This window comes from Chiloscyllium punctatum, chromosome 28 (assembly GCF_047496795.1).
Source record: "Chiloscyllium punctatum isolate Juve2018m chromosome 28, sChiPun1.3, whole genome shotgun sequence".
NCBI lineage: Eukaryota > Metazoa > Chordata > Chondrichthyes > Orectolobiformes > Hemiscylliidae > Chiloscyllium > Chiloscyllium punctatum.
Window position 1 is genome coordinate 12127088 of NC_092766.1, and position 18335 is coordinate 12145422.

At 45.0% G+C, this 18335-nt stretch overlaps 1 protein-coding gene across 1 annotated transcript; it reads right to left on the reverse strand.

Annotated features, from left to right (window-relative positions):
• Positions 1-633: 633 nt before the first annotated feature.
• LOC140453817 (immunoglobulin lambda-1 light chain-like) lies at positions 634-3578 on the reverse strand. The gene is made up of 3 exons (XM_072548708.1): positions 3459-3578; positions 2990-3343; positions 634-1246 (listed from the first exon to the last, which is right to left on the reverse strand). Exons 1-3 carry the CDS (start codon positions 3505-3507, stop codon positions 924-926), a joined length of 726 nt encoding a protein of 241 aa, XP_072404809.1. The 5' UTR covers positions 3508-3578; the 3' UTR covers positions 634-923.
• Positions 3579-18335: the final 14757 nt, after the last annotated feature.

Sequence of the window (18335 nt, forward strand, 5' to 3'; positions counted from 1 at the left end):
GACAATCAGTAGAGTGAGCAGCCTGAGACACATCTCTTTGAAGAATAGAGAGCCTCAAGGCATGAGGTTTGATTGATGCTTTTAAAAGTCTGAGAGTTCGATGGGGTGGAATATTCCATTTCTGTAGCAAACAAAAGGGAAGTTGTTCAACATCACTCAATCCTCAGGAATAAACTCAGGAATCAAAGAGAAGGATCCTCAGGAAGGGAGATTTTGAAACTGGGGAGTTGGAAAGGATGGGGCACTCGTTCCGATGGGAGGTGGGGTAGAATGGGGACCATGGTGCCAGGAGACCGGGTGTAGAATGGGGGAGCATGCAACAAACTTGCCCATGTGAAGTAAGGGAGAATGGAGGACTCGCTACCACGGGAAGTGTGAAAGAATGATGAACTCACTCCCACGGGGAGTGGGGAGCATCGCTTCTTCGGGAAGTGGGGGAGATTGGAGGATTTATTGCTGCCAGGAGTGGTTGGGTGAGTGTTATTGATGGGCGATCCCATGCCTCATTTGATGCAATATTGTGTTGCATTGTCACAGGTGTAAACTATCCACAGCCAAGGCCCTCAGTTCTCCTTTCAGTGTCCAATAACGATAGATAGTCATTTCGTGGTACCATTTCATATTTATTCATGTCTTCTTTCATGCAAACTTCACAAACACAACATGGTCATTGTCTAGAAGGGGAGATTGCTCGCCGTTCTACCCAAAGTGAAAGTTTACACGCAAAATGTTGGAGGCAATTGTAGCAGGAAATCCTTACTCATCAAATGGATCAATTATTTCACTGATTTCTGACATTCTTCGATATTCAGATTGTTCACCAAATGCTGATATTGCTGAGAAATTGCATTGCAAAACAAAAACAAACAACAAAACGCCACATTGCACGAAGTGACTGACCCATGACATTGTATACCTTAGAGCTAACATTCGTTGAAGCTGATGGTGTTGAGGAGAGGTGATTTCAGTGAACCGTGCCTCACACTGCAGGAATATCTGGAGCCCTTCTTCCAGTCAGTGGCCGGGACTTTCAGGTAACTGCTCAGACTGTAGCTCTGATCACTGTCCAGGGACACGGCGCTTGTGGTCACCCCACTGTCTGTCTCTTTTCCATCCACGCTCCAGAGAACCTGCACAAAACCTGGCTTAAAGCGATTCACCAGACAGGACAGAGTTGCTGATCCTGTGTCTAGTTCTTCTGGCGAAGGAGGGAGCAGAAGGGCAGATGGTTTCTGATCATCACTACCTGTGTGAAGGAAGCGAGAGAGAGGATTATATATATGAATAAAAAAACGCTGACCATGTATGCAAGGGAGAATTATTTATTTGTATAAAACTTTGAATTGTGCGAGTGACAGAGCATCATGAATATCTTTGCAAATAACACTTTGACATGTGTATCTAAATGTGCGGATATGTTGTGTGTTTGTGTGTAGGACAGAGACAGAAAAAAAATAACTTATAATGCTCTAACTTTTTTATGTGTTAGTGAAAGAGAGAGAAATGTTAGTACATAACAACTACCTATGCATGTGCGTGTGTGTGACAGTAAGGGATCAAGAGTGAATGATTGATTAATGCACGTGTAACACTGTGAAGTGTGTGTGTGTGTGTGAACGATAGAGTTATTAACATAACCATCTGAACCATCTGACCTGTGTGTAACAGCGAATAATTGGCTCATACAAGATGGTAACCGCTGTGCGTGTGTGTGAGAGAAATATGAACTTAATACTGAGCTGTGCATGTGAGAGATACTTCTCGAGCTAAACGGAGTGGGAAGAATAGCAGGAAGGCAGAAAACTGGGTCAATGGAAAGATGCTTAGTAGTGTGGATGTGCAGAGGGATCTTGGTGCCCATGTACATAGATTCGTAAGAGTTGACACCCAGATTGATAGTGCTGTTAAGAAGACAGACGGTGTGTTTGGCTTTAGCGGTAGAGGGATTGAGTTTTGGAGCTGTGATGTCATGCTACAACTGTACAAAACTCTAGTGCGGCCTCACTTGGAATATTGTGTGCAGTTCTGATCGTTCCGTTACAGGAAGGATGTGGAAGCATTGGAAAAGATCCAGAGGAGATTTGCCAGGATGTTGCCTGGTCTGAAGTGAGCGTCTTATGAGGAAAGGCTGGGGGACTTGGGTCTGTTCTCATTGGAGAGAGGAAGGCTAAGAAGCGATTTAATAGAGACAGACAAGATGATCAGAGGATTAAATAGGGTGGACAGTGACAGACTTTTCCCTCGGATGATGACATCTGCTTGTACGAGGGGGGATAGCTGCAAATTGAGGGGTGATAGATTTAAGACAGATGTTAGAGGCCGGTTCTTCACTCAGAGAGTGGTAAGGGCATGGAATACTCTACCTGCCAACTTAGTTAACTCAGCCACATTGGGGACATTTAAACAGTCCTTGGATAAGCATATGGATTATGATGGGATATTGTAGGGTGATGGGTTTAGATTAGTTCACAGGTCGGTGCAACATCGAGGGCCGAAAGGCCTGTTTTGTGTTGCCTTGTTCTATGTTCTAATCTCTGACCTGTGCATGTGACAAAGGGAGAGGGAAAGGGATAGAGAGAACTATTGAGACAATTAACGCTGTGTCCTGTGTGTTTCTGTAAATTAGAGAGACTGACCTGTGTGGGAAAATAATTGATAAATTCTATCTGATGGTGTGTGCGTGTGTGTGTGCGCGCGCGCCTGTCTGTCTGTGTGGAGGATTCGTTTTTGCAGGGAGTGGCTATGTGGCTCTGGATACATGTTTTTGTGAAAGAGACAGCATTATTAATATAAACAACTCTCTGCCCTGTGTGCATCTGTGAGAAAATTATTGATGCAATACTTTGCCTTGTGAGTACGAGTTTGAAATGTTGCAAAATGTATTACATCGTGATGTTTTCGACAAACAGAGAACAGTATCGACTCTGAAGCGATACATATTGAACTTATCTGAAAAAAAAGTATATAAAGAGAAAACAGAACCACTTACTCCGGACGATCAGGGCAGTTCCACCTCCATAGATGTATCCCCACACTTCACAGTAATAGACGGCAGAGTCACCAGAGACCACGTTTCCGATGGTTAGAATGTAACTGTTGTGAGGAGAGTCTCGTGAAGGTTGGAAACGGTCAGTGAAGCCGGTGCCTCTGTGTATTTCACCATTGGCCCTATGCTGGATAACAAACACTGGAGTTTCTCTGAGACTCTGTCGGTACCAACGCACATCGTAGGTGTCTACATTACCATCCTGCAGCACACACTTCAACTGGGCGGTCTGGCCAACAGAGACTGGGTCGGAAAGTAGACTCTGTTTGAGGACAGGATCAGCATCAGCCAAGGTACCTATCATTAAGAAACACACACATGCACACACCCAATGACTTTGGGAACAATAAAGGAACCGGGGCTGACACAAAAATATTTAATGGACAGATGTTAGACTAGAGCAATTTCTGACCTGTCACGTGGAGCAGTAGAACACACAGCAGACGCAGTATGGGAAACATTTCCACTGGAGAATGTCTGGAAACAGCCAGCCAACACCGGGTGGAGCTTTCAGTCTAAGTGTTTGTGGGAGCCGCTCTGCAACCAGTGTCGGTCAACTGGGAGGATTTCCCATCTTTATCTATTCACCGGAATGCAAATGAAAAGGCAGAGACCAGGCAAATCGACCCTTTGGGTTTTACCCGACCTATTTCTGGCTTCTCACACCCTTGTCCATCTTCTCAAGCTTTGCATTTACGAATGTTTAACGTTTGAATGGACTGTGTTCATTGGAACATAGCAAATAAGGTCAGTCATAGGTCATTCAGCCCTTTGATACGAATCTGCCTTCCAATAGGATCCTGGTTGATCATTCAGCACAATCAATTTGATTAGATCCTGGTTGACCATTCAACTCAATCCCCGATCCCACTTTAGTCCCAAGAAATGTAAACAATGTCTTCTTCAAAACATACAGTTAAGAAAAAAAGCCTCTGTTCTCTCTCTCTCTCTCTGCTCCCCTTGAGTCATAGAGATGCAGAGTTCTAGAGGCATATATAGCAAGGAAATAGGCCCAATGCGTCCATGCTAGCCAGATTTACAGTCATAGAGTCCTACAGCACGGCGACAGGCCCTTTGGCTTAAACTGGCCCAAGCCGGCCAAAATGTCTGTCCACGATAATCCCATTTCCCTGCACTTGGCCAGAACTTTCAAATTTTTTCCTAACCACAAATTTGTCCGAATGCCTTTTAAATGTTGTTAAGTTACCCGTCTCAAACGCCTCTGCTGGCAGCTCATTCCATGTGCGTGCTATCCTCTATGGAAAAAAGTCGCCCCTCAGTTTGCGTTTATTCTTTCCTTCTAACCTTAAACTGATGTCCTCTAGTCCTCGATTCCACAACTCTGGAAAAAAGACTGAGTGCATTCACCCTCTCCGTGCCTCTCATAACCTTATGCACCCATATAAGCTTTCCCCTCAGTCTATTACACTCGAAAGAAAGAAGTCCTATCTTGTCCAACCTCTCCCTATTACTGAGACCATGGATTCCAGAACGTTCTAGTAAATTTCTTCTTCACTCTTTCCAGTTTCTTATAACAAGGTGACTTAAACTGAACACAATACTCCAAATGTTGTCTCACTAATGTTCTGTATAATTGCGACATAACTTCCCAACCTCTATCCTCAATGCCCTTACTGATGAAGGCTCGTGTGCCAAAAGCATTCTTAACTGCCCGGTCTACCTGCTACTCCATTTTCAGGGAACTGTGAACCTGAACTCCAAGATCTTTCTGTTCCACAGACTCCTTAAGTCCGTACAATTCACCATGAAACTCCTACCTTTATTTAACTTTCCAAAATGCAAGACCTCTTAAACTGAATTGTCCCATTAACCTGCATTTGTCCCAGATCCCTTGAGACATTTCTTCTGCATGTGCCTGTTCAATTGTATTTTAAATATTGTAATTACATCCTCCTCTCCCACTTCCTCTGGCATTTTGTTCCCTCCACACACCATCGTCTGTGTGAACAAGTTGTCCCTTATGTCAATTGCCTCTTAAATCTTTTTCCTCTCACTTTAAACCTACGTCTTTTACTTTTTGACTCCTCACTTTGGGAGATAGATCTTGCGTATTCACGTTAACGATGTGCCTTATGATTTTATAAGCCTCTATAAGATCAACATTTAGCCTGCTATGCTCAGGTAAATAAGGTCCCAGCCTATCCAGCCTTTCTCTATAAGTCAAATGATTCAGTCTTGGTAACATGCCTTTTTTTTATCCTTCCTAGTTTAACAACATTCTTTTTGTTGCAGTGCAACATGAATTGTTCTCCAAATGCAGCATTGCCAATGTCTTTTACAGTTGTAACATGAAATCCGAACTCCTGTGCTCAGTGATCTGACCCAGGAAGAAAACTGCGTCAAACCCTTTATTGACCATCCTGTCTACCTGAGACATCACATTCAAGGGACGACGGCCCTGTCTCTCTGTTCTACAACACTCCCCATGGCCCTAACATTAACTGCTTATGTCCTACACAGTTTGTCAGCTCAGTTGGTATGGTTGTGATATCGACTGACACCAGCGGTGTGGGTTCAATTCCTGCACCAGTTGCGGTTACAATGAAGGACTCCCCTTACAAATGTCTCCCCTCATCTGAGATGTGGTGACCCTCAGGTTAAAGTGTTACCAGTTGCCTCTGTAATGAGAGAGCAACCATCTAAGTTTGTGAGCGTGTTATCTTTATCCCTTTTTAAAACATTTTCTTCTACATTCATTTGAAAGCCTTTAATTTCCCTTTCCTTTTTGTTCTTCATATCAAGCTTGTTCATTTTCAATCGAGTCATAGTTCGTCTGAAATTTGCCATCTCATGTCACAATTTCCCTCCTTCAGATCCTGAAATCTTTAACAGTCATTTTGAGCACTTCACTTTCACAGCATACAGGTTTTGTTTGCATTCTCAACTTATCTGATAACCTTCTCAGTTCAGCCTTCGTTAAAGATTTCAAAGAAAAAGCCTTTTCCTCCCCAAAGCATTCAAAATAATTCTAACACTTCAAACCAGTCAGGAAACCTTGCCATGCATCTCCTCTTTCAGTCTATAATATTCAGGTAGACAAATTATTTTCAGAAAATATACCAATTCATCTTATGCTCACCAAATTGATACCTCGGCCGATCCCTCATATTTTTTATATATGATCCCGACTGATGGTATGGTTGGACAAACCAGATTACAGAATGATCCCGAGACTCAATAGATTAACGGCAGGGAGGTACTGCTTGAACTGTATTAAATGTGTGTTAGGCTGCATCTGTAGGATTGTATGTAGCATTCTAGAAACCACATGATAGTAGGGTTGTGACAGCACTGTAGAGGATGCGAAGGAGGTTTACAAGGATGTTGCCTGGGCTGGAGAGTCGTAGCTATAAAACTAGCTTGGATAATTTTTTTTTGCCTTGAAGCAGAGGAAATTGTGAAAGACCATACGCCATAGAGCAGTACAGTACAGGAATAGGCTATTTGTTCTACCCTATCTGGGCTGACCATGGTGCCGTTATAAACTAATTCTATCTGTTTGCACATGGTCCGTATACCTCTGTTCTTTGCTTGTACATCTGTATGTCTGACTGCCTCTTAAACATTGCTATTGTATCTGATTCCACCATCTTCGATGAGATCAGGTTTAACGCTTGGGGGCATTTCAGATTGTATCGTGGGTCAGTCGCGACCTGGCAGCTTCTCCAGGCTTGTAGGCCATTCTGATTGAGATGCCTGTTCATTGGCAAAAGTGTTGTGGAATCCACAGCATTATGAGGGGCATAGATAGGATCGGCAGCAAGGATCCTCTCCCGTTGGAAGAAGGATGAATGACCGGAGGCATAGATTTAAAATAAGTGGCAGGAGGTTTAGAGAACATATCACAAAAATTGCTGTCACCCAGAGGGAGGTGGAAATCTGGAACACACTGCTCGGGAAGCTGATAGAGGGAGAAATTTGAATAGGTATTTGGATGTGCATTTGTGATGATAAGGCTATGGGCCAAGTGCTGGAAAGTAAGATTAGAACATTTAGGGAGTCATTTTTGACCAGCTGATGAAGACCAGTTTGCCTGGGCAAAAGTGAGGACCGCAGATGCTGGAAAGCGGGGTTTAGATCAGAGTGGTGCTGGAAAAGCACAGCAGGTCAGGCAGAATCCGAGGAGCAGGAAAATCGACGTTTCGGGCAAAAGCCCTTCATCAGGAATAGAGGCAGGGAGCCTCCAGACCCTATACTGGAGATCTTATATGACTTTACTTTTTGATTGACACCCCCCCCTCACCCCCCATGTTCCGTTCTAAAACCCATTCACATCACTTCCTAAAGTCAGAACCATTGACATATGGGATGAACTGTTGGCTTCAGTCTTTAAACCAGCAATGGTGAGTCCATCAGTGCAAAGAACACGGCCGAAGGAGGAGATCAAGAGGAAGAGTCGGTTTTAAATTGGATATCAAGTCTGAAAAGGAAAAAGAGACTCTATTAGTAATTGGACAAGCAAGTGGTAGATGGACATTGATGTGGGAAAATGAGGAATTGTTCGGAGGGCTTTTGTCAGAGGAAAGGAAAAAAACGGGATATTTTCTGAAAGGATTGAAATGTTTTGGTTTTCAGAAGAATTGCAGATACAGGGAAGTGAGAAAGTTAACAAATATCATCACACACAGATTAGGGCACAGCTGATATTTTTTTGATTCACCTGTGAGGTATGGGGCTCCTTGCTGCCCCTTGAGAAGGTGTCGATGAGACGCCTTCTTGAATTGCTGTAGTCTCTTAGGAGCACCCACAATACCATGAGAGAGAAAAGATTGACCTCGCAACACTGAAGGAACAGCTGATACATTTCCAGGTCCGGATGGTGAGTTGCTTGAAGGAGAGCTTGCGGGGATACTGTTCCCATGTATCTGCTGCCCTTGCCCTTCTGGATGGAAGTAGCCATGGGTTTGGAAAGTGCTAAGGATCTTTGGTGAATTTGTATGATATATCTTGTAGATGGCACACGCCGCCACAAGTGAGTGTCCATGCTGTATGGAGTGAGTGTTTGTGGAAATACCATGTCAGAATTTATTGTGAGGGGACAAGAGTACATAAGAAAGACCCTTGTGATGCAGGGGCAATTTCCTTAGCTTTGAGCGAGGAAATTTGGGTTCAAGTCTCTCTGACTCCAGAGATATGTGATGACATACTTGAGTATGTGTTCTAAAATACCGAGCAGTAGAGGTTTTACTGCAGTTATGCAGTGATTTGGTGAGCCTGCTCCAGCAGCAAGGCGTGCAGTTGTGGTCTCCTCATCTATGGAATGATAAACTTATCCTTGAGGGAACACAGTGAAGTTTCACCAAGAGGAAAGGCTGTACTACCGATGAGAGTGGGCCTATAACCTCTCGCAATTAAAAGAATTAGAGATGATCTCACTGAAAGATATTGGAATATGAGAGGTTTTAGTCGGTCGATGCGGACAGACTGTACTCCTCCCCCCTCCAGGAACACACAAACCCACACCCCCGCCATATCAACCGCACTCACTCGAGTGTCTAGTCCACATTCTAGCCTAATGGATCAACCAATTGGGATTGAGACAAAAGGAAATTCTTTAGCTCAGTGAATGGTGAATCTGTGGCATTCTGTATGCATGTTGAAGGCTCTGAGGGGTAGAATTTCCCACCAAAGTGATTCGAGGGATATGTGATAGGAAAATGGTGTTGTGCTGCATACAGCCACGGTAGTACACAGTACTGAACGGCTGCTCACGATTGAGGGTCTGACTGGCGTTCTCTTTCTTAGGTGGTGTGTTGACTTGTATTGTAGGCTTGTTGGTTTGTTCGGGAGACACGGTGGCTCAGTGGTTATCACTGCTGCCTCACAGCGCCAGGGCCACGAATTCCATGGAATTTACACCTTGTCTCTGTGTCACTGTGGGTTTCTTCCAATTGACTGGCTTCCTTCCAACAGTCCAACAATGTGAAGGTTAGGTGGGTTGGCCATGCAAAATTTCCCCGCAGTATCCAGGAATGTGAAGGCTGGCTGAGTTAGACAGGGGAAAGGGTAGGTGTTACAGGAATTGGGTGGGTCTCGGTAAAACGCCCTCCAGAGGGTCGATGGACCGAATGGCCTGCTTCCCTGCGAAAGGGATTCTAGGAAAGCTGCTGTACAACAATAATCATTTTACTGGAGTCTGACTGCACAGTCTGATTGAACCCAGCTCAATAATGATTCATACAATCCAAGAGCAGGATCCGAGACTGCCTCTCCACCTGCTTTCAATGCAACGCGGTGTTCGACCTCAGAAGACCTGGGGCGGTGGGGTGGGGAGTGGGGGGGGGGGGGGGGGGGGGCGTGCAGGGAAGGGTGCGTTTCATGTGCCTCATTTTAGCTCCCGAGAGCAGAAGCCATACTATTTTTGGTCTGTTTGTGAAGGGGCTGCAGGTGGTGTGGTTACTCGCTCCAGATGGAGGGGAAGGGGAGGGTCATGTCGGCAGAGGAACTGAAACCTCTCTGGTCACTGAGCGATTAGAAACAGCAGCACCCCGTGGCACCATCAGTCCTCCTCTCGTCTCGACATATTTCCCTACTTCTGGCACCTCCTCCAGCCCTGCACGCCTCCTTATCTCTGTCACCTACTTTAGCGTCCTCATCCTCCCCATTCCCCCTTCCCCTCCAGCCCCTGTATCTTTCCCTACCCCATTACCTTTTCCCACCCTAACATCCCTCTCAAGCTGTGTCACCTCCTCCAGCCACTGCAACCTCTTTCTCTCTCTGTATACTCCTCTATTCCATCCACCCCAGTAAAATGCTGCATCTCAGAACAGGGCTTATAGACAATAGACAATAGGTGCAGGAGTAGGCCAGTCTGCCCTTCGAACCAGCACCCCATTCATTATGATCATGGCTGATCATCTTCAACCAGTATCCTGTTCCTGCCTTATCCCCATAACCCTTGATTCCACTATCCTTAAGAGCTCTATCCAACTCTTTCTTGAGAGTATCCAGAGACTTGGCCTCCACAGCCTTCTGGGGCAGAGAATTCGACACACCCACCACTCTCTGGGTGAAGAAGTTTCTCCGCAACTCTGTTTTAAGTGGCCTACCCCTTATTTTTAAACTGTGTCCTCTAGTTCCAGACTCACCCATCAGTGGAAACATGCTTCCCGCCTCCAGAGTGTCCAATCCTTTAATAATCTTATACGTCTCAATCAGATCCCCTCTTAGCCTTCTAAACTCAAGCGTATAGAAACCCAGTCGCTCCAGTCTTTCAGCGTAAGATAGTCCCGCCATTCCAGAAATTGACCTCGTGAAATTATAGAATTAATGGCCGGGCCCTGGGTTGTGTTGCCAAAACAGAAAAATCTAGAGGTCCAGCGGTGTAGTTCCCTGAAAGTGTTTAGAAAGGGTGAAGAAGATGTTTGGCTCTTTCACCTTCATTGGTCAGTTCACTAAGTAGAGCAATTGTGAGGTCATGTTGCGACTGTCCAGGGCATTGGTTGAGTCATTTTTCGAATACTGCGTCCAATTTTGCTCCCTGCTACAGGAAAGGTGTTGTTAAACTTGAAAAGTTCATAAAACACTGACAAAGATGTTGCTGGGATTGTTGGGTTTGAGATTTAGAAAGAAGCTAAATAGGCTGGGTATTTTATTCATCCTGGAGCGCTGGATGTTGAGGGGTGACCTTATAGAGGCTTATGCATTCATAAGCGGCACGGATGAGATGAATTCAGAAGTCATATGACACCAGGTTATAATCTAACAGGTTTATTTAAAATCACAAGCTTTCATAGCGCTGCTCCTTCGTCAGGCTCTTACCACAATCTCTCAAATTAGTCCCACAACTTGTCATGCACGCCTCCTGCAACTGTTCCTCCTTCCAGTGTGTATGTGCGTGCGCCCCTCCTACACTTATGAAACTTGCTATTGAGTCTGGTCCCTTTCAGACAGTGCATCCCAGACCACAGCAACTTGCCGCATTGAAAATACAGTGCCCAGGTTTCAACTTCACTCTTGGGGCCAGCCTGCCAGTGTTTCACTCTCTTAGTACCACAAGGGTCAGCCAGCTGCAATTACAGAACTCACACCATGAGGGCAGCGACTTGTGTCTGATGGCAAAACTAAGCACAATATGCCTCAGTTGTAATGCGTGCCGAAGGAAGAGGTTAAGAAGGCGGCATCGGGCAATGGAATGTCAGGGAGGTACACTCAGGGAGGCGTGGTAAGACAAAAGAGAAGGAGAGATCGACAGTAAGTTAGTGGAGGCTGAGAGAAAGAAGTTAGAGACTGTGTGAGAGAGAATAAGACTGTGGGGAGTGGGGGTGGGGAGGGAGGGGCCAGGAGAGGGGAGAGTGAGGCAGATAGAAAACAAGAGATAGGGAGAGAGAGGTAGCGAGGGGCCAAGGAGAGCATGTGTGAGACTGTCATGGTTAGAAACAAAGAAGGTAAGAGAAAGGACGAGCGAGAGGACATGTTTGGGAGACAGTGTAATAGAGAAGGTGAAAGAAAGAGAGACGGAGAGTGGGAGGAAGAAGAGATTCTGAGAGATTGGGATGGAGGGATGTCAGAGAGAGACAGCGACATTGGATGAGTGAGAAGATCTAGGAGTGTGGAAAAAGGGGAGAAGAGGTACAGAGGGATGGAGGGAGAAGGAGAGGAAGAGAAGGAAGAGAGTGAGGGACAGTAAGAGAGTGTGTATTGGGGTAGGGGTGAGACAGAGATAAAGAGAGGAACGGGAAGAAGACAAGAGTGGCGAGGGAAAGAAACAGTAAAGGAGGGAGAGAAGAGAGAGAGAGAGAGCAAGTGAGAGAGAGATGTGAATGAGAGAGAGAGAGCACAGGAGTGAGAGGAGGATTGAAGTGAAGGGGGTACAGAGAAAGAGAGATGTCAGGGAGCAAGGGATGTGACAGAGGGTCCATGAAAGAGACGATCCAGCGGGAGGGATGATAAGAGGCAGAGAAAGAGCTGGAGAAGGAGAGGGAGAAAAATGATGAGGCGGTAGCGTGAGTGACAGCGAGAGGGAGAGAAACAGACTGAAGTTTAGTGTCAATGTTGTTGCAGCAGAACAGAGTTCCGAGCTGCTGTTTGGAAAACTCCGGTAATCTGCACGTTCTGGTGACCTAGGAGCGTCACCTAATGGCAGACGATCGCAGCTGCAAGTGTTAGAGCCAAGCTGATCTGAACGGTCGTGGGCAAGTGCGTATCAAAGTGCTACCGAGTGGTATCAGAGACCAGCAATAAGGAGTGACAGGATGCAAACAATTTTCTCGGTAATTCAAAAGGAATGAATCTGGGAAAGAAGTGCATTATTTCAGTTAGGTTCCTTACATAATGGAAACAGGCCCTTCCACCCAGGAAGTCCACATCGACCCTCCCAACAGTAACCCAGCCATACCCATCTGCCAACCCTGCATTCACACCTGACTAATGCACCTAACAACATGGGCAATTTAGCATGGCCAATTCACATCTTTGGATTGTGGGAGGAAACCGGAATACCCAGAGGAAACCCACGAAGACAGGGGGAGAGTATGCAAGCTCCACACAGACACCCAATGCAGAAATCGAGCCCAGGTCCCTGGTACTGTGAGGCAGCAGTGCTAAGCACCGAGCCACCTTGCCTCCGTAGTGCATGGGAGCACAGAGATTTTCCACCCCACAAACCAATAATTGCTAAGTGTAGGAGAAATTGATGTGTTTATCAAAATCGTTGACGTAATTGGTGCAACTGCAGTTGATGATCCCTCTTTGCCTTAGAGACAAAATTCCAGATTCACTCTTTTGTCTTGTTTTTGAACTGGCTGGTTGTATTGGAAGAAAAGTTGCAATGATTATGATTTAAGATTACACAGGTATGGAAGAGCTGACTGAGGGGAACATAAAAGGAAAGTGATGAGTGTGGTGGGGGGGGGGGGCGGAGAAATCCGCAGTCACAGCAACATGAAGCAGTTGATGCGGTGTTTATAGGTTTCAGTAAGGCGTTTGATAAGGTTCCCCACAGGATACTGCACAAAATTCGGAGGCATGGGATTGAGGGCAATTTCACGGTTTGGATCAGAAATTGGCTAGCTGAAAGAAGACAGAGGGTGGTGGTTGATGGGAAATGCTCATCCTAGAGTTTAGTTACTTGCGGTGTACCGCAAGGATCTGTTTGGGTCCACTGTTGTTTGTCATCTTTATAAACAAGCTGGATGAGGACGTAGAAGGTTGGGTTAGTAAATTTGTGGATGACACAGGTCAGTAGAATTGTGGATAGTGCCAAAGGATGTTGGAGGTTCTAGGGGGACGTTAATAAGTTGCAGAGCTGGACTGAGAGGCGGCACATGGAAGTTAATGCGGAAAAGTTTGAAGTGATTAACTTTGGAAGGAGTAACAGGAATGCAGAGTGCTAGGCTAATGGTAAGATTCTTCGCAGTGTAGGTGAGCAGAGAGACCTCGGTGTCCATGTACATGGATACCTGAAAGCTGCCACCCAGGTTGATAGGGTTAGTACGAAGGCATATGATGTGTTACCTTTTATTAGTAGAGGGAGTGAGTTTCAGAACCATGAGGTCATGCTGCAGCTGTATAAACCTTTGGTGCGGTCGCACTTGGAATATCGCATACAGTTCTGATCACCATATTATAAGAAGGATGCGAAACATTGGAAAGGCTGAGGGTCTTGAGGCTATTTACGTTCGAGAGAGGAAGGTTGCAAGGTGACTTAACTGAGCCATATAAGATAATCAGAAGGTTAGAGAGGGTAGACAAGAGGGGACATAGCTTTAAATTGAGAGTAACAGATGTAGGACAGATGTCAGACGTAGTTTGTTTACTCAGAGAGTAGTAAGGGTGTGGAACGCACTTCCTGCAACAGTTGTAGACTCGTCAACTTAAAGGGCATTTAAATGGTCATTCGATCAACGAAAATAGAATAGTGTAGGTTAGATGGGCTTGGGATTGGCTTCACAGGTCAGTGCAACATTGAGGGCTGGAGGGCCTCTAATGCGCTGTCATGTTCTATGTACGTCATTCATAGCGCCGCCTAGTTGTTGGGATGAGGATATATATAAGACAGAAGAGCACCCAGCGTTTTGATGGAGGTATATAGCGGTTACAGCTACAGCAACATTAATCTGGATAAATATAAGTTACTGTGTAAAACGCGGAGCGAATCAGTGCTTATATATTTTTAAAAACATCACACATTGCCACCTAACGGCAGCGATGACTGAGTCGCTCTAATGTACAGGTATACAGTAATACTTACAGCACCATGCTGCATCAGAGTTTCGGATGTATATCAGTTAGCGTGACACCAACCATTGTGTCGAGATTATATATCGCTCATATTGTGTTAACAGGGATAAATTGTGGACATGTGAGGACTGTGGAGTAGGGATTTAGATCCCTGTCTGAGCTGCAAACACCGGACAAGGCAGGTAATTGATTAAGGCAGTGCTCAGCAGTCATCAGCTGTGGTGATGACGGTGTCTGGTGCAGGGACACTTGGTCGCAGTGGTGGAGGCAATGCCCAGAGCGGGTACAATTGGCTTTGGTCTGTTTGAAGCTGAACTCTTGGTGGTATCATCTGTGTATCTGGAACGGCGTTTCCCCGAGGCCCAGAGAATTTTGCGAAAGCCTTTCAGAAGCTTTGAAGCTGTGTTTGAACACCCTTTGTAGAGAGGATGAACTCTGTACATGTAACTTATTTTTATCCTTTTTGTAACTCCGATTGATGGTAGAATGTGGTGATGAAACATTTTTCACTTATCCTTCCACGTTCGTGATGCTGATTTAGCGATCATTCAGAGCGTCAAGTTCCGAGGAGTGGTGATCACCAACAATCTGCCCTCGTCCACTCATGTTGACGTAAAAGGCAAGCAAGCCCAAGAACATCTCTACTTCCTCAGGAGGCTAGGAAAATTTGGCATGCCCATAATCGTTCTTCACAATTTTTGCAGAAGCACCAGGCAATGCATCCTATGCAGATGCACCAGGGCTTGGTATGGCAACTGTTTTGCTGAGGACTAGAAGTAATTACAGAGAATTTCAAACACAGCCCAGCCCATCATGCAAATCAACCTTTTTTCTATCGACTCCATCCAGACTTCTCAATGCCTCGGGAAGGCAGCCAATATAATCAAAAACTCCTCCCATCTCTGTTGTAATCTCTTCCAACCACCTCCGTCGGGCAGAAGATACTAAAGTTTAAATACACAGGAAAGGTTTCTGTTCCGCTTTCATTAGGTTTCTGACTGGACCTCACAATTTGGACTTTCCATGTTGGTCTCTTTTTTTTTGTGTGCCTTCTCTGCAGCCATAACATTATATTCTTCACTCTGCTTTGTTATCACTCTGCCGCATTTTGCAACATATAATGTGCCTATCCAGCTTCCAAAACAGAAGGTTTCACTGCACCTAGTTGCATGTGACAATAATAAATCAAATTTTAAAAAAACCTGTGACAATAAATAACTAAAACAATTCATCGCCACCTAGTGGCAAGATGAGTGTTCGGGTGTACAATAGATGTATGAACTATGACATCACTCAGCGGCAGAGATGAGAATAGATCTCAGTCACAGAGCCAATTAATGGTTGTATTATGGATATACATCAGTCACCATGCCACCATGTGGCAGGGATGCTGATGCTGCTCACTTCCAGTAAATGCTGAGCCTGGACTTCAAATCCATCAAGAGAAAATAATAACACTGAGGTGATTTCTGTATTAACTCTACTTTCTTTCAACCTCGGTAATAGCTGGAGAACTGATTAGATCAAACATTCTGAATTGAATCTCTGTTTTTGTTCTGCTTATGGACACCCAGACTTTTCAAGGTTGCCCAGTCTCTGCAGGGAGACAGAAACGTAAGATATAGAAGAGGAGGAATTCAGCCCTTCCAGTCTGTTCCACCTTACAATGCCATCATGGCTGATCTCATTTCAGCCTCAACTTCACTTTCTTGCCCAGTCCCCATCATCCCGTTAACCCATTCTTATATTAAAATCTATCTTCACCTCAAAGTTACTCAGTGACCTGACAGCCATCACACTCCACAGATTCACAATCCTTTCAGAGAAACCATTCCTCCCCATCTCTGTTGGACATCTACAAGCTCCTATCGTAGAATCATGACCTCTCCATCTAGATAGCCACACATGAGTCACGTCTACTTTATCAATCTGATACAGCACGGTGGCACAGTGGTTAGCACTGCTGCTTCACAGCGCCAATGACCTGGGTTCAATTCCCACCTCAGGTGACTGACTGTGTGGAGTTTGCACATTCTCCCCGTGTCTGCGTGGGTTTCCTCTGGGTGCTCCGGTTTCCTCCCACAGTCTTAAGATGTGCAGGTCAGGTGAATTGGCCATGCTAAATTGTCCATAGTGTTTGGTAAGGGGTAAATGTAGGGGAATGGGTGGGTTACGCTTCGGTGGGTCGGTGTGGACTTGTTGGGCTGAAGGGCCTATTTCCACACTGTAAGTAATCTAATCTAATCCTATCGACCTCAATTAGCTCTCCTCTCATTCTTCTAAATACTGGTGAGTACAGGCTTTAGCTGCTCATAGAACAAGTCTCGCATCTTACCAGTGGGGTTCTCTTATTAATCATTCAGCCCCAGGATTATTATGCTCATGTAATTGTAGAATGAACAAAGAACAAAGAAAATTTACAGCCTAGGAACAGGCCTTTTGGCCCTTCAAGCCTGAACTGATCCAAATCCACTGTCTAAATCTGTCGCCCAATTTATAAGCATCTGTATCCCTCTGCTCCTACCTACTCATGCAACTGTGCAGATGCATCTCAAATGAATCTACCTTGCCTGCCTCTACAACCTCTGCTGCCACCGTATTCCAGGCACCTACCACCATCTGCATGTAACCGTCTTAAACTTTTCGCCTCTCATTGTTGAATCCATCACCTTGGGAAAAAGCTTATCTCTATCTACTCTGTCGATACCTTTCATGATTTTGTCGACTCAGTCAGGTTCCCCCACAATCTCTTTTTTTGTAATGAAAACAATCCTAACCTACTCAAACTCTCTTCATAGCTAGCACCATCCATGCCAGGCAACGTCCTCATAAACCTTTTCTGCACCCTCTCCAAAGCATCCATATCTTTTGGTAATGTGGCGGCATTAACTATGTTCAAATTTGGTCTCCACCTTCGATTAGTAATGAAGAGGTGTGTGTGAATGTGTGTATGTGTGTGTGTATATGTGTGTGTGTATGTGTGTATGTGTGTGTATGCATGTGTGTGTATGTGTGTGTATATGTGTGTATGTGTGTGCGTGCTATGTGTGTATGTGTGTGTGCTATGTGTGTGTATGTGTGTGTGCTGTGTGTGCTATATGTGTGTATGTGTGTATGTGTGTGTATGTGTGTGTGCTATGTGTGTGTGTGTGTGTTTGTGTATGTGTGTGTATGTGTGTGTGCTGTGTGTGTGTGTTATGTGTGTGTGCTATGCGTGTGTATGTGTGTGTGTGAGTGTGCGTGTGTGTGTGAGTGTGCGTGTGTGTATGTCTGCGTGTGCGAGTGTGTGTGTGCGTGTGTCTGTGTGTGAGTGTGTGTGTATGTGTGTGCTATGTGTGTGTGTATGTGTGTGCATGCAATGTGTGTGTGTGCTATGTGTGTGTGTGCTATGTCTGTGTGTGTATGCTATGTGTGTGTGTATGTGTGATGTGTGTGTGCTATGTGTGTGTGTATGCTATGTGTGTGTGTGTGTGTGTGTGCTATGTGTGTGTGCATGTGTGTGTACATCTGCGTGTCTGCAATAAGTACAAAAAAAAGCAATAGTATGAGACTCATTCACCCATTAAGTCTGTTCTGCCATTCAATATAATCATGTGTTCAGCTGTATCTTGATACCATTATTCAGTTCTCCTCCACACGCTTCAACAGCTTTCGCCTCCTGAAAACTACTCCTTCCTTGGAAATATTCAATGGCTTTGCCACCACAGCATCCTGTGTTGGAGAATTCCATGTTTTCACCATCCCCCAAGTGAAGAAATTTCTCCTCATCTCAGTCACAAATGGTTTATGCGGTATCCCGAGAGATTTTCCCTCTTGTGCTGGACTCTAAATATGTGTGTGTGCGAGAGTGTGTAAAAAAGTAAAAGTCTGTGATGGAACAAGATATTTTGTGTGTGACTGTACATGTGAGTGTGGTGAAGTTATTACAAGCATGTGTGCAAAAGCGAGAAAGTGTGGCTGAGTGTATGAGGCAGTGAGTTAGAGAGACTGCGTGTAAGAGGAAGAAAGTGTTTCATGAAAACACGAGAAGGAGAGGAGATTGTGAAAAAGTGTAAGTATGTGTGAGAGACAGAGGGTATGTGCAAGA

Bases quoted from the DNA above. Each gene is read 5' to 3' on its own strand.
- LOC140453817 (XM_072548708.1), bottom strand. From the start codon at position 3,507: ATGTTTCCCATACTGCGTCTGCTGTGTGTTCTACTGCTCCACGTGACA. The intron at 3,344-3,458 runs GTCAGAAATTGC...TCTTAATGATAG, and splicing joins TCTACTGCTCCACGTGACAG to GTACCTTGGCTGATGCTGAT. The intron at 1,247-2,989 runs GTAAGTGGTTCT...TCCTTCACACAG, and splicing joins AACTGCCCTGATCGTCCGGA to GTAGTGATGATCAGAAACCA.